This window comes from Scophthalmus maximus, chromosome 17, assembly GCF_022379125.1.
Source record: "Scophthalmus maximus strain ysfricsl-2021 chromosome 17, ASM2237912v1, whole genome shotgun sequence".
Lineage (NCBI taxonomy): Eukaryota > Metazoa > Chordata > Actinopteri > Pleuronectiformes > Scophthalmidae > Scophthalmus > Scophthalmus maximus.
Window position 1 is genome coordinate 14,302,522 of NC_061531.1, and position 24,747 is coordinate 14,327,268.

The 24,747-nt window shown below is 43.9% G+C and overlaps 2 protein-coding genes and 1 long non-coding RNA gene across 8 annotated transcripts in view; 2 read left to right on the forward strand and 1 right to left on the reverse strand.

Moving 5' to 3' along the window:
• The window catches only part of LOC118289458, a 29,002-nt gene extending 15,425 nt beyond the window's left edge, over window positions 1-13,577 (reverse strand). The window contains exons 1-3 of the long non-coding RNA XR_004786066.2: window positions 13,442-13,577; window positions 11,634-11,775; window positions 4,380-4,489 (exon numbers count right to left, since the gene is read on the reverse strand). This is a non-coding gene — a long non-coding RNA (uncharacterized LOC118289458). The remainder of the gene's footprint in view (window positions 1-4,379; window positions 4,490-11,633; window positions 11,776-13,441) is intronic.
• Window positions 1-17,950, forward strand: part of pde4a (phosphodiesterase 4A, cAMP-specific) — a 39,907-nt gene extending 21,957 nt beyond the window's left edge. For 3 of the 5 annotated variants that reach the window (XM_035616486.2, XM_035616489.2, XM_035616487.2), the window contains exons 2-15: window positions 1,461-1,646; window positions 2,123-2,159; window positions 2,328-2,398; window positions 3,247-3,296; window positions 4,369-4,481; window positions 9,716-9,809; window positions 9,940-10,103; window positions 10,618-10,716; window positions 10,811-10,975; window positions 11,091-11,190; window positions 11,669-11,823; window positions 11,969-12,091; window positions 13,412-13,594; window positions 13,811-17,950. In XM_035616486.2, coding sequence (XP_035472379.1) covers window positions 1,461-1,646; window positions 2,123-2,159; window positions 2,328-2,398; window positions 3,247-3,296; window positions 4,369-4,481; window positions 9,716-9,809; window positions 9,940-10,103; window positions 10,618-10,716; window positions 10,811-10,975; window positions 11,091-11,190; window positions 11,669-11,823; window positions 11,969-12,091; window positions 13,412-13,594; window positions 13,811-14,335 — 2,065 coding nt within the window. In that variant the 3' untranslated portion in view covers window positions 14,336-17,950. Of the gene's footprint in view, window positions 1-1,460; window positions 1,647-2,122; window positions 2,160-2,327; window positions 2,399-3,246; window positions 3,297-4,368; window positions 4,482-5,761; window positions 7,463-9,715; window positions 9,810-9,939; window positions 10,104-10,617; window positions 10,717-10,810; window positions 10,976-11,090; window positions 11,191-11,668; window positions 11,824-11,968; window positions 12,092-13,411; window positions 13,595-13,810 lie in introns of those variants that run through there. The other 2 variants (XM_035616491.2, XM_035616490.2) reach the window with 2 other exon arrangements.
• An 861-nt stretch (window positions 17,951-18,811) lies between these two features.
• On the forward strand, window positions 18,812-24,720 carry prkcsh (protein kinase C substrate 80K-H). 2 transcript variants are annotated; one of them, XM_035616493.2, is made up of 18 exons: window positions 18,812-18,967; window positions 19,261-19,421; window positions 19,891-20,007; window positions 20,131-20,226; window positions 20,317-20,374; window positions 20,508-20,625; window positions 20,851-20,980; window positions 21,143-21,227; window positions 21,500-21,578; window positions 21,677-21,760; window positions 21,840-22,004; window positions 22,097-22,190; window positions 22,494-22,563; window positions 22,679-22,768; window positions 22,859-22,933; window positions 23,026-23,125; window positions 23,239-23,398; window positions 24,498-24,720. In XM_035616493.2, the coding sequence occupies exons 2-17, from the start codon at window positions 19,280-19,282 to the stop codon at window positions 23,383-23,385; spliced, it is 1,650 nt and encodes a 549-aa protein (XP_035472386.1). In that variant the 5' UTR covers window positions 18,812-18,967; window positions 19,261-19,279; the 3' UTR covers window positions 23,386-23,398; window positions 24,498-24,720. The 2 variants fall into 2 exon arrangements, with proteins under 2 accessions (XP_035472386.1, XP_035472387.1); XM_035616494.2 differs by lacking the exon at window positions 18,812-18,967 and adding an exon at window positions 18,999-19,088.
• The last annotated feature ends 27 nt before the right edge of the window (window positions 24,721-24,747 follow it).

A 24,747-nucleotide genomic window follows, 5' to 3' on the forward strand; every position in this document is an offset into this window, starting at 1 on the left:
ACTCGCTGAAGAAGATTTCAAAGTGAACAATTCATCATATTGTGGGATGTGCTTAATTCAGAATGCTTAATTTCTGTCAAAGTTTTTTCAGGAGACAAAAAAGATAAATAAATAAATAAAAGCCCCCCCCCGGCAGACATTTGTGTTTTGCATTAGTGGGGAAACTTGTTTAATGATAATGTGATCTGTAAGTCATATAGACTCTAAGCCTTCTGGGGAGAGGAGTGGCTCCTAATTGGCCAATTTAGCAAGTAGGTTTCTAAAAATATCACACTTCACGCATAATTTTGGAAGTTAAACGGAAAGTTGCTCACAACCGTGTTGACAGTCCAAAGTTTGCAAAAAGGAGAGGGGAGGTGCTGAGGAGATAAAAAGTTATACTACATTAAAAATAGATGCTGCAGCGACACTGCGACGTGCCTCCTTATCTGCTCTCGTCAGCCCAACATTTGACTGCAGCACGACACTGACAATTATATATTAATATCTTTAGGTCTCGTAGCTCTTTTAGAAAAACAACAAACCCAATAACAATTCAAGCAGGAAAAAGGTTTTCACTAATGTTGTCAGATAAATCCACCTCATTTCTCTTGTTCGTCACCAAACTCTTAAAAGGGCCCTTCGATCAATAGTGACTTAATTCATAAGCTGCACGATCAAAGGTTTTTGTTTTTTTATCGAGGTGCTGCTGGAGAATAAAGGCTTCCCTGAGTGCAGGTGCTGGTGAAAAGGGTACGACTGTAACTCGAGAAGTGCGCCGCCGCGTCCCCTCGGGAGAAGCTCGACTTTGAACAGATCGGCAAGATTAGTTTTCTGGCCTTGTGTTTCGGGTTTGAATGTTAATCGGCCGTGTTGCCAGTCCGATGCTGTGTGGACAGATGTTGTGCCTCCACTCCAAAACTGAAAGGAAGAGACAAGACATTCATGTACTGGACAACATTTGCCCAAAGGTCTCGGCCCTTTTTCTCTCTTGTTGATGATAGATGAAGTAATCTAAATACTTACAAGTGTTTCTAAGAGGTTGTTTGTACCTTTGGGTGTAGAAGAAAGATCCCTCACACAGACAGCTTTGGCCCAGAGAGAATCTGGGGAGGATGTTGTTCATTTCGCTCACTTAAGTTGCTCCAAAATTTGACTTATCAGTAAAGTGTAATTCCCCTGGGCCCCATGGTGGCAGTCTGCCAATGCAACGGCGGTGCAGCGTCGCAGCTGTATGGGTTTAACGCGGCAGCATCTGTCACATATTTCTCTCTTCAACTCTTCAACTCTGTCTCACAAACTGGAGAAGAACTGGAGGAGGGCGTTCCAGGCTTGTGTTTCGGGTGTGCAGGCCTTATCTTGCCACTTCTCGGTGTGTCACTATCAGATAAGAGCGGCGGGCGAAACAAACACCTTAAATCAAACGCTTACAGACCCACAAGTAAAACCCAATTTCCTCCCTGTCTCATCTAACCCTTCAGCTTCGATTCGGAGAATGGTCCCTCGCCGGGCCGCAGTCCCATGGACTCGCAGGCGAGTCCCGGGTTGGTGCTGCACCCTTCTTTCCCCCAGAGTCAGCGCAGGGAGTCCTTCCTGTACCGCTCCGACTCGGACTACGACACGTCCCCCAAGACCATGTCACGCAACTCCTCCGTCAACAGTGAGGGGTAAGCATGAAGCAGCCATCATCCTGGATCCATCACGCGGCAGACGGGGCACAAACATGTGACCCACAGTGTCCATACACAAACACAAGCACACACACACACACACACACACACACACACACACACACACACACACATACACACGCACGCACACAAGCACACACACCACAGTGACTGAGCCATGGCAACAATTGTAATTATGCGAGCAATATGTTCGAGAAATCGTGATGAATTCGCTTAACGTGAACTGTTGTGCTCTGTCTCCTGCCTCGTTTTTTTTCTGCTGAGTTTAAGCCACTGCAAAACCTTCCATCCGTGTGTTTCAGGATTATTCCTCTGTTTAGATCCACGTAGGTCTGTGTAAACACCCGGCTCACAGACACGGCGCCTCATATAAACACTAATATGAAGTGCCTCAGCTGCCCAAACCGCTCGCATTCATCTCATTCCACTCTTTTTTGAATTTTGTCCTGCAGGCACGCCGAAGACATGATCGTCACCCCTTTCGCTCAGGTATGTCACGCACACACCTCGTCTGACATGTCTAATCGCTGCAAAATGACTCGGGAAGGTGAATAGTGCAGTGAACTTGTGTCCCACCCTCACCCTCACCTCCCACCGCTCCCTCCCTCCCTCTTCCTTCCTTTTCTTCCCCTCCTACGCTGTCCATCCGTCCCCCAGGTGTTGGCCAGCCTACGAACTGTAAGAAGCAACTTCACCATCCTCGCCAATGTCACAACACCCACTAACAAGTCAGTATCATGCTGTCAAAACACCCCTTCCCCCCCACTCACACTCGTCACGACTGCCTGCTTTGTTTGCAGTGTGTTTTTTCACTAATGTCTCTGTCTCTCTCTCTCTCTCTCTCTCTTTCTCTCTCTCTCTCTCTCTCTCTCTTTCTCTCTCGCCGCGCTCCCGTGGGGGAAACACTTTTGCCATCATGATTAACCAGTTTATCATTATCAGGCCGTGTTCTCACGGAAAATATGATCTGCATTATTTGGCATCTCTCCAGCTCGCTGGCTGAGGACTGAGTGTAGAGAACACCGTGCTGATGTGTGTGTCCCTCACTCCGTAGCCAGACGATGCAGACGGTCAATAACACTAAAATTGTTTTTCCTTTGTAACGCAGTAGACAGTAGGAGCTGGACTTGGCAGGCTTTTAGCTCTACGTCAATACGATATATAAAGCAATGCACCACAGAATCATCAGCAGCTATAATTATGCCATGTTGTGTCCCTGAAAATGCCTCCCTCACTACACAATTATGAAACCATGAGGGCTATTTGAGAGGTGAGCAGAGCTCGGTGCTTTGTCTTTGACCAATTTTTGGATACTTCAGTTTTTTGAAGTGAATCAGGGAGGATTTTTTATGGAATTTGAGAAATTCATACAATGATATCCAATGTTCAAAGACATTTTTAATAGGACATGCATGCATAGCTGTTACGAAAAATATTTATCCCCCCCCCCCTCTCTCTCTGTGAGCCGAGCCTTTTGTTGCCTCATGAATCCTGTAATGCTGAATGTGTGGTGAACCCCAGCAGGGGGCAGCAGTGTGTTGTTCTCCTTCTGGTGTAACGAGGTGTTTGTCCACAGGAGGTCGCCAGTGACAAGCCAACCCACTGTTCCCCAAGCTACACTCTCCGGTATGTTGTCAGCTAATTAAAAACTCTTAGTCCAAAGAGTCCCACAGTCCCCTCACACACAGCTGTAAGGACACACTAAAGGTCCCACGCTCCCCGAACGCATCATCAGCACCGCACACGACTGCAGAGCATCAAAGAACATCCTGTGGCCGTAATTGAAGAATTGTTTAACTAAATGTACTGCAAAGATTTTAAGAGACTGGACAGATCTCAAATAACTATGATACTTGTAATCGATAATAGAAATATGAATGAAACAGCAGATGTGTAATATACATGAAGGTATAGAATCATTTTCTCTACGGAGTATTTTGTATTAGGTTTAACTTAACACATTGCTGAGGCACAATCAATATTTTCTGATCATACAAATCAATTTAATTAAATTTTACTGTTTGTTTATTTTCCAATTTGACTGTTTATACAATCACTTTGCAAAACACGACACATCGTTCTTGTCCAGGTACCAAATCCAGAAATTGTGCAGTGAACATTTCTGATATTTAACAATTAGGGAAAAGTTGTATATCAGATTTGCATTTAGTTGTTTATTTTAGTATTACAATAAAATACTTGTCAATAAATAGAATTTAAAATAAATCAAATAAGATTTTTGTGTTAGTCGGCTAATTGTATAAAAAAAAACGGGCCCATATGTCATTAAAGATTACGCATATGAAAACAATTTTTTACGCATCAGAAAGAAAAATTGGATTTAATTGTTATCCAATGTGGATATAGCAGTAAACTTTGAAAACAATATATACATTTTGCATTATTTGGTTGATTTCTAGTGTTATGTGCATTACAAGACTTTCAATCTGTTTTAAAAGGAACATGTCATGTTTTCATTTTGTTGGTGGAGTTGCCCTTGACTGTACATTTGCATTATAAGTTGAAACATGGAAACTCCACTTTTAAACCCGTAAATCCAATTCGTGTTCTATGACCCTATTTGAGCACTTCCTCTACAGCTGGTCTAATTCACTGTGTTTGTGTGTGTGTGTGTGTGTGTGTGTGTGTGTGTGTGTGTGTGTGTGTGTGTGTGTGTGTGTGTGTGTGTCCCTCCCAGAGGAGACATACCAGCAGATGGCTCGGGAGACTCTGGAGGAGCTGGACTGGTGTCTGGACCAGCTGGAGACCATTCAGACCCACCGCTCCGTCAGCGAGATGGCCTCCAACAAGGTGCACACCTGTCCAAACACAAACACAGTATTTTCACTGTCCCATCACCTCAGGGTTGACCAAAGGAGGCGCCAGGCCTCTTGATGGACATTAAAAAAACCCAGTGTATTTCATGGTTCACAATAAGATTTCACCACTTCAGGAGAAACGACCTTTAGTGGTCTGCAGCTCTGTCGGTCAGTGTACAAAATACAGAATTGCTAACTTCCTGTTTAAGCTCAGACTCTTTGGGGGAATACAAACACTGTGGTAAGGTAAATAATTGGAGTGGAGTGAAAATATATTACCCCTGCAGGAGCTGCGTGTAAAACTAACTCTAAATACACTTTGAGCAGAACTGCATTTGGCTTGCAAAATCCTTCCTCAGCCTCTTTTATTACCCGTCACATTGATCCCTCACACATTTGCAGATTATGTTGTTTCGAGAATCTGCTCTGCAAGTAATCAGGTTGCCGAGTTGTGAATCGTAAGTGGCAGGTCTTGAAAACATTATTGAGGTGTCTCGGGTTTATTTGGCGTCTTGTGGTAGTAATTGTATTGATGAATAATTAACACGGGCTGTGCAACATATGTGGTAAACCGTTCTGTTAAACTAATTCGACAAATAGTGTTTTAGCTGCTGTTGTTAAGCATTTTTTTTTCATAACTGTGAGCGTGTGTAGCGAGGCTGCGTTGGAATTTTGATGGATCACCACATCTACATGTGTGTATGTGCGCATGTGTGCACGTGGACGGGCTTCGTACACTTGCATTTGTACAGTATTTGTGGAGACATGGGGACGGAGAGACAGAGACAGAGAGAGAGAGGGGAGGGAGGGAGGGAGAGAGAGAGAGAGAGAGTGAGAGAGAGAAGGGAGGGAGGGTGACGGTCTGTGGGTGGGGAGGACACGAGAGGGAGGGGGGGAATGGGTCCTGATGCTGATGTCTCTGCTGTAACCTTGGTTGCTATCGAACAGCAGCAGGGTCTGCCCTTCCCTTTTAGTCATTGGCTTGTCACTCTGACCACAAGCCATGTGGTTTGGGCAAGAACCAATGAAATAGAGGCAATGCTCCTTTAATAGTGTTCAGTCTTTAAAGCGACAGCGCTGTGTAATACCTTGTTCACCTTATTCTAGAAATTCTTGCCCGCGTTGCAGTCAACCAATAATTAATGGTGGGGTTCTTTGGGTTTATAATCAGTCAGGCTCATGATGTCAGGACTGAGCGAGAGACAACAGTGGTGTGCGTGTGCCTGTGTGTGTGTGTGTGTGTGTGTGTGTGTGTGCATACAATGTGCAATGAGAAGTCTCCTGGGGTAAACAGAGACTCTGTGAATATGTTGCTGCCTCTTAGCAGCCACAACTAAGCCACAGAAATCCCACGCACTGAGCCAACATGGAGGTACACACACACACACACACATGAATATTCCCACTCAGTCTCTCACTCTTACTCACACCCTCGCTCACACACATATTTTCGACAGACGTGCATGCTGTCTTGTCGCACATGCGCACCCAGGCTCCGAGCAGAGGCAAAGCGCAGACACACACGCGCACGCGCCTGCAGCCACACTGCCTGATTAGCTTGCGAGAGCTGTCTACAGCATCCAGGGAAATGGCGCAAGAGGCAGAGCATTGGAGGGGGAACGGCAGCCTGAAGCGGCAGGATTAGACCTCTGGCATCTTGGCCAGCCGAGGCATGGATTGACTTGGAGCAGGGCACTGGGCTACGGAGCTATCAGGACGCAGCCCGACTTGACTATGGACTGACTGTGTGTGTTACTGAGATCGGCGTGAGGCGGCACAGACGGGTTGATGCACGGGTAGGACTGGGCCGGGCCTCTGGATCTGTACCGTGGGGGAGGGGCAGTCAACGCAGGGAGAGGGAGCGTGTTTTTCCAGACCACAGCTCTGGTGTGATTCTTCAGCCGGACCGTCTGCTACAGGCCTGCCTGCATCCCTCTCTGTCTCTTTCTCTCTCTCTCCCGCTCTCATCTTCTGCATCCTTGTTTCTCTCATGCTGTCATCCCCGTTTCCCCTTCCCCGATGCTCCTGCTGCAATCCAAGCTCCCCGCACCTCCATCACTTGATACCACAGTCCTCTTCATGCTCTGCCATCACCATCTCTTCATTCCCCTCACCTCCATCATCTGAATTTTTAGTACCGTTAGTCAAGCATCTCAGCCCTCACAAACACCATTTTTCCGTTTACATCTCTCTCATATTCCCGCTCATCTCCCCGTTTGGCTCCTCTCTGTGCCCTTCAGACGGTCTCTCGCTCCCTCTCCCCCACTGTTTCCCTTCATCGTCCCTCTTTCGGCTCCCGTCCACCTCTACCCTGCAGTGACTGTGGATTTGGGTCAGTCTGCCCAGCAAATGGGATGAGATGTAGTCTCCACAGCAGCCGGATCCAGGGGGCTCCTGGTCTGCCCATCAGGGGGACCCTCATCTTTGGACCACACTGAGGCTGGAGCCTGACACTGGACTGACTGGGTGGTCTACTTTGGGGTGCTGCATGTAGACAAGGACAGTCTGCACCAGCAGCCCCTACCCTCATCCCCTCCCCCTGTTCCTTCGCCCCATCTCGGGGCAGCCGTCACTCTGGAGTGTCCCGGCTTGACTGGCTGTGGCCTCTCCCCACACACCCGGACGACGCCCTCATGCCACTGGGGTACCCGCAGTGCCCCCACCCCGCTCCACTACCGCACCTCCTGCCTGTGCCACCGGCCCAAACCCCCCGTCACCCTCAACATGGGTGTGGTGGAGGCCATTGACCCGGTGCCCTCCCCCTGCCCCTCGCCTGTACCAGGGGGCTACAGGCTGCCTCGCTCCTCCAGCTACAGCCCCTTGCAGGGGAGGGCAGGGGCAGAGCTGGACCTCGGTGCAGCTGCCGGAGGGGTTCTGGAGGGGGGTGGGACGGCGGCGGAGCGCAGGACACCCTTAGTGGACCTGTTCTGTGAGACCTGCTCCAGGCCCTGGCTCATCGGCTGGTGGGACCAGGTAGGGCTCGGAGAGCTTGCAGAGGGCAAACAAGGCCTGGCCATCTTGGATAGATACTGTGGACTCCTCAAGCGTTACAGCTACGTGTACTAACAACCGACCTTTGCTAACTCCATGTTCTTATCTGTCTTGCATCAACTCAGCAGTGATAGTTAATAGTTAATTTATGTAGGGTCAGGTAGTTTTGTGTGAGCAGCAGTGGATTTGTGAGAAACTGGGAGGCAGAATATTGGAGAGTGTGTTTGTGTACAAAATGTATACATGAATCAACTTGAAAGGGAACAATGACAAAGGCACAGAGTTTATTAACTCTCAGTGTTTTCTATATTGCTGCAGCACTGTAAACAAACAAGACAATATCAACCTCACTCTTCAACCCCCCCCCCCTGCCTTGTTTACATTTCTGTCTTTGGAGAATACACCCAGAAGCTTAAAAATGTAAGATGAAGGCTGTGGGACTTTGGGCTGAGTAGACCAGCCGTGTGCACTGCAGGTACATTGCAGTGTCACATAATGTCCGTTTCCAACCTCCACACCTGCGTCCCACATCCCTCTCTCTCCCTCTCTCCCTCTACCCCGAGGCTGGCCTCAATACAGGCTTTAGGAAGTGTGTTGTCAGTGAAGGACAAAGCTTATTGTCTCAGGACTGACTCAATGTCACTTTTTGTCCCAGTTTCCATAAAAAAATGAAATTGGACATTGTGGAAGTTTTCTTAGATATGCCAGATTTGCATTTGATGTGGTATCCTGCCTCTGTTTTACCAAAACAAATTATTGCATTTGTATGTCCTGTTTTATTGAATGACACTGAGTGAATTTGTATCATGATATTTACTTCCCTCAACTTGTCTTGTTTCCATCTGAATCATATTGTGCAAGTTATAGATCACATTTGTGTGTGTGCATTTGTGTCTGCGTGGTATTTACGAGCATAGAAAGTTAGAGATGATAAAGCCCTCCCGAGTTCCTTGCATATACAGGTGTTTAAGTGTGAGCGTCCATGGTCATGTCCGTGCAGCGTTTGCATCATTAGTCAGTGTCAGAGGAAGAGTGTTGTTTGTCCTGGCACTCGGACTGGCACTGTGGAAGTGTTGGTTGGCAGCTATGACTCAGCGTTACAGCATTAGGGAAGGAAAGAACGAGAGAGTGCAAGAGAGAGAGACGGAGAGAGGAGGAGGTTTGGGTTGAGCTTGTTGCCTAAGTGTGCCACTGGGCTTGACATGATTTCCTGGCTTCTGATGACTGACTCTGTCTGACTGCGTCTACGATTTGCTGCCAGAGTACCTATTTGCTTGGCCTGTCATATAATAATCGCTCTGTTGGGATGGGATGGTTGGGAAAAAAAGAGAGATAGATAACTGAGCAGGAAATAGTGAAATGTGGTGGGAATGCATGAAGTACAGAGAAAACGGCTGAAAGGCAAAGTGGAGCCTGGGACAGAGGAGGATTTTGGGGCTCAAGGGCAGAAGTGGAAAGAGTTGTTTACCTCGAGAGGGTGGGAGGCGCAGATGTAAGCGATGGGGAGACGTGGAGAGGAAGACAGCGGTGGAGGGGGGGGTTGACCTTGAGCAAAGGTCAGAGACACCTGCCTACTTCCTCAGGTTGTCACCCAAGCCGCCACCGCTCTCTCACATCAAGCTAAAGGACTGACTGTGAGGAGGCAGTTGCCACGGCAACCGCTCTGGTTGCCATGGAGATTGTTATGTGTGAAAGATCAGTCAGTAGGACACAGACAGAAGGGGTCTTGTCCGAATCGCATTGTCCCATTACATGACTCGTGCAACGGGGAACTATCGAGTCTCCAAAGACGAGCGTTTATCCATAGAACTAAATATTAAAAAATGACATCAAATCTGAGGGAACATTCAGGAACACAGTTTCCTCTCTGCAGGGATAATGTATTCGCTTTATCACCTTTGTGTGTCGTTCCCGATTTCCATAGTAGATGTGCGGAGAACAATACGCATAATCGTGCCATATAACTGCAGCATATCAATTCATAGAAATCAAAGCACACTGTATTGGGGAATTGAACATTGTGTTCTCATCTGAGACAGAGAAGAGCCATGATTCATAATTGATTTTACCACCCTTTAGTGAATGAAGCCAGATTGAGGGTGATAATTTATTTTCTCATATTTGAATCACAGGAATGTTTTTTGTGGGTCTCAGTTAAGAATTAAATCTAAAGTGCAACATGAGGGTTAAACACACCGCATGTCTGTAACCCTTTGTGCTTTTTCCTCCCTCCAGTTCAAGAGGATGTTGAACAGGGAGCTGTCCCACTTGTCAGAGATGAGTCGCTCAGGGAACCAGGTGTCAGAATACATCTCCACTACCTTTCTAGGTAAATCAAACCTGCCATCAATTTTATGACAAACCAATATAGCAGTGTCCCTCATAGCTTTGACCCGAGGTCAAGCACAACCCTCCATAATTCTCCATCCTGGCTGACCTTTGACCGTTGATCCCTACAGATAAGCAGAACGATGTGGAGATCCCATCTCCGACCTTGAGGGAGAGGGAGAAGCCCATGTGTCACATCAGCGGTGTAAAGAAGCTCACGCACAGTTCCAGCCTTTCCAACTCCACCATGCCTCGCTTCGGCGTGAAAACAGAACACGAGGATGCATTAGCCAGGGTAAGTGGATTGAGAAGCAACCTATAGCAGATGCAAGTTATTGCATGTGCATACACGTGAAGCCACACCGTAGATGACTAACAACATGGAATATGAATTCAAAAAAACAGGCTCCATGTTTTCCTGTCACTCTGCTCCACCCATCCAGCAGCTATACCATTTATCTTTTTGAGGGTCCGGAGTGGTCTTCCACAGAACATATTCTCTCTATGTAAAAATAATTGTATCATGCACAATTATATTTTTACAGAGCTCTTCAACCACACCCGTTAATGTGAATAGGTAATGGGAAAATGCACCCCAATATTTTTCCCCAACTTAAAACGTGGATCCGTCAGAATCAGAGCAAGAGTTTTCTTTCTAGATTCATCGTAGGAAAATGATTTTGCATCAGAGGAGAAACCAATTTCGTCGCAGGGCAGAAAAACAACACGCCACAATGACAAGTGGCCACAAAAGTTTCAACTCAAACCGCTGGGCTCATGTGTGTTATTGTCGTCTGTTATGCCTTCAGGAGCTGAACGACTTGAACAAGTGGGGCCTTAATATCTTTCATGTGGCAGAATTCTCTAACAACCGGCCCCTCAGCTGCATGATGTTTGCCATCTTCCAGGTGAGTGAGAGAAACCCGACTTCAACAACAGATTATGAACACGTCTCTTGATTTATCTGTGGCCATGATCTCCGTGGACTTTCCCCTGCTGCAGGAAAGAGATCTGCTGAAGACCTTTCGGATCCCCGTGGACACATTTGTCACCTATGTAATGACCCTGGAGGACCACTACCATGCCAACGTGGCCTACCACAACAGCCTCCATGCTGCAGATGTCACTCAGTCCACTCATGTACTGCTATCCACACCGGCTCTAGATGTAAATACCTCTACTGTTTTTTTCAATTTGTCACTACAAAAAAAACAGCAGTCAAAGGCTAAACCGCAGTTTCGCTGATTCTTTCTGTGTCTTCTCCTTCGTCGCTCTCCGACAGGCTGTGTTCACTGATCTAGAGATTTTAGCTGCGTTATTTGCCGCTGCCATCCACGATGTGGACCATCCAGGGGTGTCCAACCAATTCCTCATAAACACCAGTGAGTCCAAATGAGATAAGGAAACACACACATGAAGTATTTATAGTAGTCAATACTACTTTTGTCAGTTTTCATGTACATTTTTTTGTAGTTTGTATTTAACATTTATTAACTCTTATATTTTAAAATACTTAATTTGGCCTTATGTGATTATCTTATATTTTATTAGATATTTTTAATAGTTGACTTGACTTTTTAATTTCTAATCTAAACACTGTCAACCCTTTTTTAAGTGAGCCAAAAACACCTTTTATATATATTTTTTTTTAAAGTTGTCGTTATAAATCCACGTGTTTAGCCTGTGAATTGTGGCTTTTCGGTTGTTTTTAATGGATATAAATGCCTCTGAGGATTAATCTGCAAACAGTGCCACCACAGTCTGGTGCTGGGAGCACGGTGATACCGATGGAGTGATGCAGTTGCCGTACGTGTCTTTCACTCACATGTTGTTGTTGTTGTTGTTTTGTTCCCCCCTCAGACTCAGAGTTAGCCCTCATGTATAATGATGAGTCTGTGTTGGAGAACCATCACCTCGCTGTGGGCTTCAAGCTGCTTCACGAGGACAACTGTGACATCTTCCAGAACCTAAGCAAGCGGCAGAGACAGAGCCTGAGGAAACTTGTCATCGATATGGTGAGTGTTGTACACACACTTATTCTCTATCGCAAAGATAACATCCTTCCTCACATCTCATCATCTGCTTCTTCGCTCTCCCTCATCTCCTCCTACCTTGCCATTTTTGTTTCGCTAATGCATTCATACCAACCCCAACCCCCAGGTTTTGGCAACAGATATGTCAAAACACATGAGTTTGCTGGCCGATCTCAAGACGATGGTGGAAACCAAGAAGGTGACAAGTTCTGGAGTACTGCTGCTCGACCACTACACTGATCGGATACAGGTGAGAGGTCCTCTTCGGGTTATTTACAAGTTACTTCAATCATCAAATTTGCAATTTGGCAGATGATCTGAGCCTGAAATAAAGCACTGAAATGGTGTGTTCAGTAGATTCAGAGGGCTATAAAAGCCAAAAGGTTGTAGGGGAAGCCTGGTAGGATGGTGGTAGAGTAAAGGGATACATGATCAGCATGGAACAGTGCTCATCGGGCTGAACCCCATCTCGGGAAAAGGCTTACTTATGCTTCTGTGTGGCTTCTTTGGCACCTCTGCAGGATGCAGCTTGTGTGGGAGATAGGACCTGGTCATAAATTATAAGCCCCCCATTGAAATGTCATGGCATGTTGTGGCTACGCTGAGAACATGCAAACCACAAGAAGCTGGAGCTTTTTTGTATCTTCTCCAACCTCCTGGTAACAGTTAAATTACAAGAGGTTGAACAATGCAAAGACTCGCTTTGAAGCCGATTAAAATCTCTGTTACAAATCTGTAGAATTGTAAGGCTGAAAATCTGATGGGTGGGTTAGTTGCTTTTTAGTTTTGACAATGCAGATTGAGGGGTCTTGTGTGGGACAAGAGTTTGTGATAAGAGATTCTTGGGATTGAGGTTGAATGCATGCACGGTGATCCATTGTACTTGGAGATGCCATCCAGAGAGATGTATTTGAACCTGATTTGATCCATGTGTCATACTGGGAAAAGTCAGAGCTCCAGTTAAGTTTCATCAACAAAAGCAAGAGCCTTAGCTTCCACAGACGGGTCCATGGAAAGAGATGGAAAAAAACATGCAGGTGCTTTTTACAGTGGTTTGTGACAGTAAGGCAGTTTGAATTCTGACTGACTGGGGGTTCAACGCGTTGTTCACTGATTATAAGAGTTCTGGAAACGAATGAGAGAAATGACACTAATCTGTAGTTCTTGACTATGAGCAAGCAAGAAGTTGTTCTTGAGCTTTGGGACACTGAAGGACTTGAAGACACATTGCAACAGTTAATAACACAAGCAGTCACTATGCCCAAAGGTCATAGTTTCACCATCTTGTCATGGCAAAAGATGAAAAATAATTAATTAAAAAAAGAGTCAATAAAGTCTTTTTCCTTTTTTTTCCGTTTTGAATAAGATAAACCTATGTGTCAAAGTGACAAGTAACTTTTGTGACAAGTAACTTTTGACCAGATTGGGGGAAAAGAAAAACAAAGGACTGGATTTTGCACTAGTAAGAGGTGGCAGAGGAGATTTAAGGCAAATGATCTTCATGCATATCTGGATTCAGGGTGGTGTAGGGTATTATATACTCTACAGTGAAGACCGTGTGATTTTGCAGGTGTTGAGGAACATGGTGCACTGCGCTGACCTGAGCAATCCTACGAAACCCCTGGCTGTGTATCGACAATGGACGGAGAGAATCATGCAGGAGTTCTTCAGGCAGGGGGATAAGGAACGGGAGCGAGGGATGGAGATCAGTCCCATGTGCGACAAACACACTGCATCTGTGGAAAAGAGCCAGGTAAATGATCTGCACGTGCACGGACACAATTCTTTACACAACGGGACAACTGTCAGTGCTGTAGGTGGGGCGATAAGTACAGCGCAGAGAGTGATCTGTCATGTCTGATCACAGCAGTCAGCCTCATACATTTTAATGCTGATTTGCAGCAGTTGAAAATGACACCACTCTGCTCATTCATACAATGTCACTCATACTCCTCTCCTCCTGATTCAGGTGGGCTTCATTGACTACATTGTCCACCCACTGTGGGAGACATGGGGGGACCTGGTGCACCCTGACGCCCAGGACATCTTGGACACTCTGGAGGACAACAGGGACTGGTACCAGAGCACTATCCCACAAAGCCCCTCTCCGCCTCCTGTGGACCAGGACAAGGAGCTAAATGCCTGCATAGACAAGTTTCAGTTCGAGCTCACCCTCGAAGACAGCTCTGAGAGAGATCAGGGAGATGAGGGTGACCTGCCCACAGAGAACCACGTGGAACTGGACTGCAGTCAGGGGGAGGAGGAGGAGGATGGTAAAAAGGACGAGGAGGAAGATATCATGGCAGAGGAGGAAAATGAGGACATAATAGAGGAAGAGGAAGATGAGGTGGCGATGGATGAGGAAGAGGTGGAGGAGGAGCAGGAGGAGGAGCTGAAAGCTCAGCTGGAGGTGAGATCTGAAAAGGAGAGACTTTCTGACACAAGTCCTGTAGAGGAAGAGGAGGATTCTTCTTCACAAGCTGAGGATACATGAGTCCGGCTCCCGTATCTCCCTCCTCACTTGCACACATTATCTTGTTCAACCTTTCAACGGCCAAACCAAGAACAAATAAGACTGCAATGACAATACAGACCTTTAAATATATTTTTCAAAAAGGAAATAAATGAAAAAATCGCTTAAAGTGAAGTTAATTACACAGCAACTGTAGATTTGGAGTGGCGACGAGTCCTTCGACTGATTTCACGATGAACTTTAGAACTTTTGAGGGGAATTTGAGAGGAGCATCAATGACGGGGCGACCGAAGACAGCGTAGCACTCTGGGACTGGAATGCACACACATAAACACACATGGAGTGACACACATGAGCACACGAGACACGAGAGCAGGAGTGAGTCATGTGGAACACACGGCAATGCAAAGTGTGTACGTGCATGCATTAGTCATGCAGAACAGTATGAGTGCAGTACATATGTACCCTACACCCACACACACACACACACACACACACACACAACAGTTTGTTTGTATGTGTGCATTTACATGAGGGACACTGATCAGTATAATGAATCTCTTTGGAAAAAGCCATCTCTTAACGAAGTATTAACTAGTGTTCAGTCAGTATTAGTAATTCATGTTCGTCAGAACTTCAACAGAAACTGTTCTCCTCAGAAAAGCTACAGTCCGAGTGACTTTTTTTTTTTCCATTTCTGTCGGAAAGAAAAATAAGAAAATCCACAGAGTTGGAGGAGGAGGAAAATCGAAGGAGAGGAAGATGCTGCGATTGAAGGGGCCCGCCGGGTCCCGTACCCCTTTTCCCTTTACAAGGAGAGTGCTACTGGTGCAAGATGGCTCTGTGCCTTTCTGAAACACCAGCTTCCTGAATGGAGCTGTCGTGAAGCAATGCATTGTGGGACAGGAGTGTCTGATTTTGTTCATCATTTTTGATTGTCTCTTGTTCAAGATCTCTCTTTATTGTTCATGGTATTGAGGCGTGTATCTCACACGTACAGTTTCTGTGGTGATATGTTTTGAGCTGTAAGTCTTCCTTTGTTGCTCTTCTGGTAATATAATAATTCAGAACTCTAGATGCAGAGCAATCACTACCACCACCACCACCACAACCACCAGTGGGCTCTTTCCACCTTATGGTTCTTTCTTTTTAGAATTTTTTTTTTTTTACTTTCTAAGAATAAGCCATGAGATGCTTTGAAGCATAAGTTTTGCCTATTTTCTATTTAACAGTTGCTAAATATGTTGACGGGATACAGAATTATTTCATCAGCAGAACTCATTTTCAATCGGCATCTCATACCCACTTGCACTTTGTGTGTTTATGTCTCCTCATACTCAAAAATACTCGCCAAAGTAAGGGATGAGAAAGTTCAGTGGGGCAAAGTGATTTTAAGGAAGAATAGAAAAAAATCAGGGAGGCAGAATGTCAGGGAAGGAGGCGTGACACGACCAGGAGGTCTTACAGTCCCTAAATCATCCTTATTAAGTTTAATGCTTTTTGGCCTTAATGTCAGATGCAGGAAACATAACTGCTAGTATGTAGATTAATGAGATATATAAGATATCCCAGTATATTTATACCACGTCTGTATGCTTATTTCTGGGAGTATCAGTGCGTCTAACTATACACAATGTATCCAGCATTGCATTCGGAGCAGAAAGGGAAACATTGCTGCCAATTAGTCGTTATGATGTTTCTGGACCAACACAAAGAATGTGTTGGAGTTTTTTTTATGTGGATGGTAAAATGGCCATTTCATAGCTACCTGGGGGCAAGCAGAAAAAACAATTAGCAGTTGGAGTTAAGGTTTGACAGGCGATGAGAATGATGAGGATGTCCTTTTGTTTGAATTTGATCTCATTTGCAGTTCATGCCTGTGTGAGTGTGCGTGTGTGTGTGTGTGTGTGTGTGTGTGTGTGTTTGTTTGTTTGCGTGGCGTATCGTGTGGTCATGAGTAAGGTACGAGTGATAAAACAGAACGGCGGTGGCAGGATGCTAAAGATGTTGTCATATATCTGTCATGTATGTTCACTCACTGGCATCAGCACATCTTGTTGAACTGTGTTTAGGGTTCGGATCAGCACAGCTTAAATTGGTCACAGTTTGTTTAGGTGTTTGTTTTTCACAGGGTAAAAAAGGAATTATATATATATATATAATAATAAAATGACATGAGTGCGGTTCTTCTGAAGGTAAGATCAAGTTCCTGCAGGTCAGTAACTCAGCTTATCTGAAGACACCATAGCTCGGTGCAACAGAAGCCTGTGTGTTTGACCTGCTCTGTCGCAGGACGGAGCAGAGCTGCGGGGCCACCACACAGGCTTTCAACTGGTGGAATGGGAATCCAGGATTATTCTTGCAGTCACTTAAATAAGCGATTCCCATATGCATCGGCCTTTTACTTTGACGACGTTGCTTTTGTTTTTGTGGCTTCTTGTTCTGTCATAAGCTATAAAAACGTTAATATTTAATTGCCATACAAACACGATACTGTAGCAATTGTTTCTTATTAAGACAATTATTCAATTGATTGACTGCTGCCATTCTTTTTAAATGACGAAAAAGAAAACCATGGGAAGTGTTTTCTTTGAACAGTTTGTGTACAGTTTATTTTTATATCATTCTGGTGGATGGTCTGGGAAATGAATCATGTGTTGATGATATAGCTATAAGCATTACCACCCTTGTACATAATGTAATATTGGATTGTAAATTATAAATTTATCCAAGTCATATTGATTGACAAATAACCACTTGAGGTTTGTCAAGTGAACCACTGAAGCACTGCAGGCCACCTCCTCACTTTTTCATTCAATATATTTTTGCTCACTTTTTTTTTTTTTAATTGTGCACATTTATTGTTGAAATCATATCTCTTTGTACCAGCACTTTATTTCGTCAGGTTTGAAGCAGACAGTGTGTTTCAGGTAGTGAACAGTCTGTGCTTTGGCAGTCACATGTCGATTATATCCCATGAAGGCCAAATCACAAACCCCCATTTTGTGCAGTAGTCAATGTTAAACCCTTTCTAGAGGCATAATCAGACAAACTAGTCATTCTCTCCTAAATGTCCGTGTGAGATGAAATGATTTGGTTGATAAAAGTCAAATGTAGGATGATGTAAAATAAATGTGTCCTTATTTAACTTGGCCATTTCTGGGACGACCATCACCTCTGTTTCTTAGTAACTTTAATTACAAGCCTGAGAGCCTCAATGTCCGTCCCATGGTGGCCTAACTAGCTGGTTCCCATCGGGGTTGTCGTCAGCTTACTTTGTCGCAGACTGACCCCCTCTGAGAATAATTCTCTGGGCTTTAATTCATGTGTTTGTTCACAAATAGAGAATGATTATTCTAGGGAAAAAACTACATGAAATGATTGTAATATTTGTAAATGATCTTGCTGTAATGTGTAAAATGTGTCCAAGTTATTTTTTATTATATTATTTTTATGAAAGTTTTTCCTCTTGACAGAGCCGAGGTGTCATTTTGTGAATAAATGCATTTAATAAGCAAACATCTATATATAAAACAATATTATAGTATATCAGTATATTTTTCTTTTATTTCACCGTTCAGTACTGTAAAGTGTGTTAAAAATACAAATAAAGTAAGATTTTTATATCAAATGCAACACCGTTGTCATGTTTGCTGTTGTTACAGTTTCTTTGCCAACATTTTACTTTAGTGTTTATATGTATTGTTTGAATTAATGCAATTCATTTAATAGTTTGAGGGTGCTCCTAACTGTGGCAAACTGTATTTGTAACTTCATGTTGCCATTGGTACAATTTTTTTTTAAATTTCTTTCTTTGTTGTACGGAGTCTATGTCTTTGAGAGATGGATTAAACATATGTTAGGTAGGATTGTTAAAGACGTATAGACTATTTCTAAGATAAAGTACCAAAAAGTGTTCAGATTTGTATCCATCACACGGCATCATCTGAGACTTCTGCATGACTACTATGACCCCTAACATTCAACCAGAGTCAATCTTTATGACTCCTTCTCCTAGGAGCAGATGGTCTGGCCCCCACAGAGCCCTCAGCAACATGGAGTCACTCTGGGAATAAATAAAGAGAAAATGAGACTAAATCGACAGAAGTTCTCCAAGATCAACCTTCCTGCCTATTACCTTGAAAAACAGTGCAAGTAAGGAAACTGGTGCCGTTTTAAAGCCAACGCAATTCGTATGATGTTAATTGATAAAGAAAAAAAATATGAATGGGATCATTTTTTGAAAGCATCATACCTTAATTTTTGGATTTTGCACAGAACTACACGTGGGTGGATTATGGCAGTTTATAAAATAACACGTCTACTTACGGACGTTATTTACAAGTGTGTTTTCCCGCCGATATTAAAAAGTGTGTGTAAACAACAGTGTGTAGACTTACTCTGGCTCTGACATGAGATGGCTGCATCTTCACCTAATACCCAGAATCCTCTACTCCTGGCAGGTGCCACCGCTCTCCACCAATCACACGCGCCAAAACAAACCGCCGACCAATCAGAGCGAAACAAGACAGAATACAGGGGCTGGGGGATGTACGCATGCGCCTTGTTGCTACGGAAGTAGACGTTGCGATCAATGGAGATTAGCCGTTAGCTTGTCCTGCCAAGAAGAAGAAGAAGTGAAACGTACTGAAGGTTTGTCCCTCTCTGCCTGTCTTGTTAACCATGTGCTCTCGCGGTATCGTCACGTTACTTTAACAGCATATTGTGTACTTCGTTGTTTTGCTTCGTTGTTTGTTTGTAGCCAACGTATTAGGTAAAGTTAGCATCCGTGTGTTAGCTCTGTGCTAAGTGACAAGAAGTCAATGCATTGTGTCAACAACGTGACGATAAATGTATATTTTTGATTATGTACCGCTACTGTTACACCATCAGGAGCTCTGTCAAGTCTTCCCAGAATTCATCTGTGTGTTGTGTGTGATTTACAGGCGGTTCCGTCGCAGCTGAATGTCGCTAAATTCTGTCCCAGTTCGGAGTTGCACCATCAAGATGTCCAGTCGTTTCCACCAGCTCCTCCCGATGCTGCTGCTGCTCAGTGTGGGGGTCTCTGCGGTGGAGGTGCAACGCCCCCGCGGTGTCCCTCTGTCAAGTAAGCATTCATATTAAATGCTTTACCTAATATAAAACTCCCTCAAACCAGAAGGAGCGCAAATCAGCATTTAATCCAGGGATTTGTGACAGGAGAAGCCTGAATGCTAACCGGGGCCTGGAGGACACTGACAAGTAGATACATTTGTTCAGTTTCTGTTATGTATTTGGGACTATTTTACTAGTTTACTGTATGTTTTGTTCTCAAATGAAAAATGACAATAATATTTTTTAATAACAAAAAGAAAAGGAAGCATTGATAAGATCCATGAGGGAAACTCAACAGTTGTATGCAAAAGTTCTGGCACCCCTGAGCAAACAACATATTTTAATTTTTAAGGGGTGGTATTTACTCCCCCCCACAAAAAAATCAGTGTAAATCTGTTGATTTAAAGTTCAGTATCAGTTCTCTGTAGTTGTCGGAGCTGTGACGACATTGACTCATTTCCTTTGTTCACCCTTTTTGACAGAACGGCAGTTCTATGAAGAGGGTAAACCATTTACCTGCCTGGATGGCTCCCACTCGATTCCCTTTGACAGAGTGAATGACGACTACTGTGACTGCCAGGACGGCTCAGATGAGCCAGGTGTGTATATCTGTACAGTACAATGAATTAAACAAAACAAAAACAAAAAATCATAAATGTGCAGAAGGTCTATTGAATCACCTCACAGATGTTTTGTATATTCAATAACACATTTATTTGCAGGCACTGCTGCTTGTCCTAACGGCAGCTTCCACTGCACCAATGCGGGTTTCCGGCCAGCCTTCATCCCCTCCTCCCGCATTAATGACGGCATCTGTGGTACATATTTTTAAACTGTGCAGACTTCTTTTCCTTTTCGAGTGTTCTGTGTGGTCAGGATTTTGTGTAACATCTGTGTTTCCGCTCCAGACTGCTGTGATACAACAGACGAGTACAACAGCGGTGCTGCTTGTCAGAACACCTGCAGGTGGGAATGTTTTTGGATTATAACTTGTGTGTGCTTTAGAGTCTTTGCCTGATTTCTCTCTGCATGTGTTACACATTAAGGTCCCAAAAAATATGTGAAATGGTTTGTTTTTTACATCATGTGTAATTTGCAGGGAGATGGGACACAAAGAGAGGGAGAGCCTGCAGAAGATGGCAGAGATCGCCAAGGAGGGCTTTGTGCTTAAACAACAACTTATCCAGGAGGCCAAGAGGGGCATTGAGGACAAGAAGGTGTGAACGAAATACAAATATTTTGAATGCTGAAACACTGAAATAATTTGAAGGTGTCTGCACCAACTATTTTATATCTAGATGTGTCACCTTTTTTTTTTTTTTGCCTATTATACACAGTTGTAACCTTATGTTGAGCGATCTGCAATAAATGTCAAGCATTTTTTTCAGGTATTGTGTAGATCTTATTTTGTTTAATACATTATTTTTAATTTGTCCCAACAGGCCAAACTTGTGGATGTTCAGGTCGTTAAGAAGGATCTGGAAGAGAAGGTGGAGGCTCTGAGAACTGTAAAGGAAACTGCAGAGCAGCCAGAGAAAGAAGCTAAAGAGCGCCATCTAAAGGCCTGGGAAGGTAAATGACATCGCCATTTACTTTGTGTACAGAACTTCACTATCAGATGGTATTGTCCAATTTTCTTAAACATTTTTCAATTAGATTTTAATTTATTGAAGTACATATGTGATAGGAATTAGAGATAAGGCAACACAAAGTAATATATTGCGTTTGTTTCAGATCAAAAAGCTCTCATTCGCATGGAGAAGGACAAGGCTCGAATGGCTGTGGTTTTTCTCGAACTGGATGATGATGCAGATGGCTTGTGAGTAGCAGTGGCCTCCAGAGTTATTAGAGCCCATATCGAGGGAAGAGTTAATGTGTGGTGAGGAATACCAGGGACAACTTTAAAAGCAAAGCTGGAAAGTTTAAATCCAAAATTCCAAAATATGAAACCCTCTTTATTGTAAGTTGTCTTGTTTTTTTCTGTACCTTATTTATAGGGACACAACAAGCTTATAATGGAATGGAGTTCTGCCTTTCTTATCTTCAATTGAGTTGACTAACATAGTGAATGATGTCCTTTTTTCACCTCAGGGTCTCGGTGTCTGAGCTTCTCTCCCATTCTGAGCTTGATCCAGATTCAGATGCTTCATTCACAGAAGCAGAGGCTCAGGTGGAAACACCGCTATGCTGTGGTCATTAAATACATATTTTTTTTAAACTGAGAAGCCGAACAAATACAAATGTGAGTTTTGTCTTTGGTTCGTTTAGGGATTATTGGGAGGAGTGGACAAAGTGGACACAGAAGCTTTTGAGGCTGTTTGGAATAACCTCAAAGAAAAATACGTATCAGAGGTAACGACCTGTTAATTATTTTTTAGTAAACTCACCTATAAGCCATTGCTCCACTAACGTTAGACCTTCTTGGCATCAGGCCACTGAAGACACCGCAGCACCGGTGGAGACTCCACCGGAGGAGGTGAGGGAGCCAGCGTCCGACAATGAATCTGAGCAGTACCCTGAGGATGACGTCCAAGAGGATGAAGAGGAGGAGGATGAGGAGGACGAGGATGATGACCAAGATGATGCAGACTATAAGGTAAACCCTCTGAGTTTGTATCAAACTTAAACACTGGACTGGAGGACTTCAAGGTAATTGTAGTGAGTCATTGTTATGTGTTTGATATGCAGACCCCTCCTACACCGGCGACTCAAGAAAAGAAGGATGACGACGATGAGGGCACCATGCCGCCTTATGACCAAGAGACGCAGAACCTCATTGATGGTAAGTGTGTGTGTGTGTATATATATATATATATATATATATATAAAAGTAAATGACTCAGCCAGTCCTCAGCGTTGAGTAAGTGTGTCATCCTGTAAAATACCAGGAAGAAAGAAAATACAGATGTGTGACTGCATAATGTAAATCCATCTTAAAAACTCATCACTCGTTCTGGGAAAAATATACATTTTTATCTGGAGAACAAAGTGATCCATTGAACAGCTCTGATACCCTTATATGACAGAGCTCTATTGCTTGTTTTGTGTATAAAGAAGTCATTAATTCTGGGTGTCTAATTCTTAGCTGCTCAGAAAGCCAGGGATGACTTTGATGAGGCTGAGAGAGCTCTCCGGGAAGTGGATGATCAGATCACGTGAGTAGCAGCCAGTCTGGATGTGGAGCAGCTTTCAATGATGTAGTCAGTGTTTTTTGAAGTTTGTAAAATACAAAGAAACAGGTTACATTCTGGATTTGCTTTTGGTCTGCAGGAACCTCGAGAAGGAAATTTCCTTTGACTTTGGACCCAACGCTGAGTTTGCTTATTTCTACAGCCAGTGTTATGAGTTGTCTACTAGCGAGTATGTGCAACACTAACTCTTTATATATGAATTATTATTTTGGTGTACGATCCTTCCTCTGAAGGTCTAAGTTCCATCGTTTGCTTTCAGGTACATCTACAGGCTCTGTCCGTTCAACAGGGTTTCCCAGAAACCCAAGTATGGTGGATCGGAAACTAACTTAGGGTAAGAAATGATCCATGTTGTTTTTCTCTTATCTGCAGGGTTCTTTAGACACTCTTGACTCATCCTGTAATTCAACTTTTTCACTTCTGCAGAACATGGGGGAAGTGGGCAGGTCCTGAAGAAAACGTATATTCTATGATGAAGTATGAACATGGAACAGGATGCTGGCAAGGCCCCAACAGGTCGACTACGGTGAGTCTCAGCCAGTCCGCCCTAACTCGATCTTTTCTGTGTTTCACTTTACTCCAGAACGATTGTTCCTCACTGGACGACGCATTAGAAATTTGACAATCTTTGTTCCCCAGGTTAAGTTAACATGTGGGAAAGAGACGGTTGTGACGTCGACCTCGGAGCCCAGTCGCTGTGAGTACCTGATGGAGTTCACCAGCCCTGCTATCTGCGGAGAGCCCCCAAGCCGGGACTCGGAGCCTCGGGACCACGAAGAGCTCTAGATCAGTTTTATTTGTGAGTAAATCTTCTTTTCTGTGTTTGTGGCCAAACATCTATGAGACAAAGTCTCTCACCGTATTGTGCTGTGCACACAGAATTTCTGCAGCAGCCTATCTGTCCACTATAGGATCTCAAATGGGTCCATACGGCCAAGATTTTTAAGAGCTGTCATGTTTTTGACCCTAAAGACTCTGCACTTACAATCAAGTGATCTCTGTGTGTACATGGTGCTCACTCAAACACAAATAAGACTCAGTGACAGTCAGATCTGCACAATGTGAAGGTTCAGTCTTTCAGCATTTTGTTTTGCGAAGAGAATCCCTTGTGCGGTCACAGCTTCACTTGTAGAAGAAGAGCAGGACAGCAGCAAGAGCAAGGTAATGGCATCTTCATTTGAGTTCATTGTAGTTGTCGCGTTAAGAGGATTAAGAATTAATGAACGGTAGGAATTGTTGCCTTTCTGGCGCTTCTGTCCTTCATTGCAGTCAAATTAACTCTAAACTTGTTCCAGATGTTTGCTCTGATATGATAATATAATTCAGTATCTTGAAATATATTGCATATCACATATCGATTGTTTGTCTCGTGATGTCATTGTTACCTTGGCCTTGTTTATTGATTTACTCCTGTGAGTCCAACCCTGATGCTGTGCAGATTATATATCACGTGTAGTTTCACTTGAAATGAAGAAAAGATTATATCAGGCTACTTTAACTTATTATACATTTTCAAATGGATGTGATATTATTTTTTGCAGATTCTCCTTTTATGGTTTTCAGGAATGATGGTGATACTGCACATGATATTGAAATAAGATGATATTTACAATAATGATTGTATACTGTAGATGACTTTAGGGCTGTTTTCATTATTATTATTATTTATTTTATTTTTTTAATAAGCCACCACTGCTTCACACACAAATACGAATGCTGACCCCAAAATAACACAAGAAGTGGATCCATCACGGCTGCAAATGCTTATTCTACAGAAATGCAACCTTTTGGGATTCAATTCCAACTAAATGCTTTTTCCCCTTTAACAAGTGAGAAGTCCGGACCTAAGCAAAACAAGCCACTGAAATGACCGTGTGCGCTCTCTCTCTCTTTCTCAGGTTGTTCCCGAGGGACCACGCGGTCGCCGCTGCAACATAATGTTGCCATGCTGTGAGCGGCACCGACTTGTTGTCGGTTAACAGCCGAAAATAGATGATGGAAATTCCAATTAGTCATCTACACCTTCCATCTTCCACTACTACTTGCTCTGTTGATTCTGTGATTTGTGTCAAATGTAGTGTCATTCCATTGTCGTGATAAAATAAACTTGTTTTTATCATATTCCCAACTATTGTGTCCATTTGTGCC

Coding starts and splice junctions, on each gene's coding strand:
- prkcsh (XM_035616493.2), top strand. CDS start 19,280: ATGTCGCTAAATTCTGTCCCAGTTCGGAGTTGCACCATCAAGATGTCC. Junction 19,422..19,890: donor CCGCGGTGTCCCTCTGTCAA/GTAAGCATTCAT, acceptor CCTTTTTGACAG/AACGGCAGTTCTATGAAGAG. Junction 20,981..21,142: donor CCATCTAAAGGCCTGGGAAG/GTAAATGACATC, acceptor CGTTTGTTTCAG/ATCAAAAAGCTCTCATTCGC.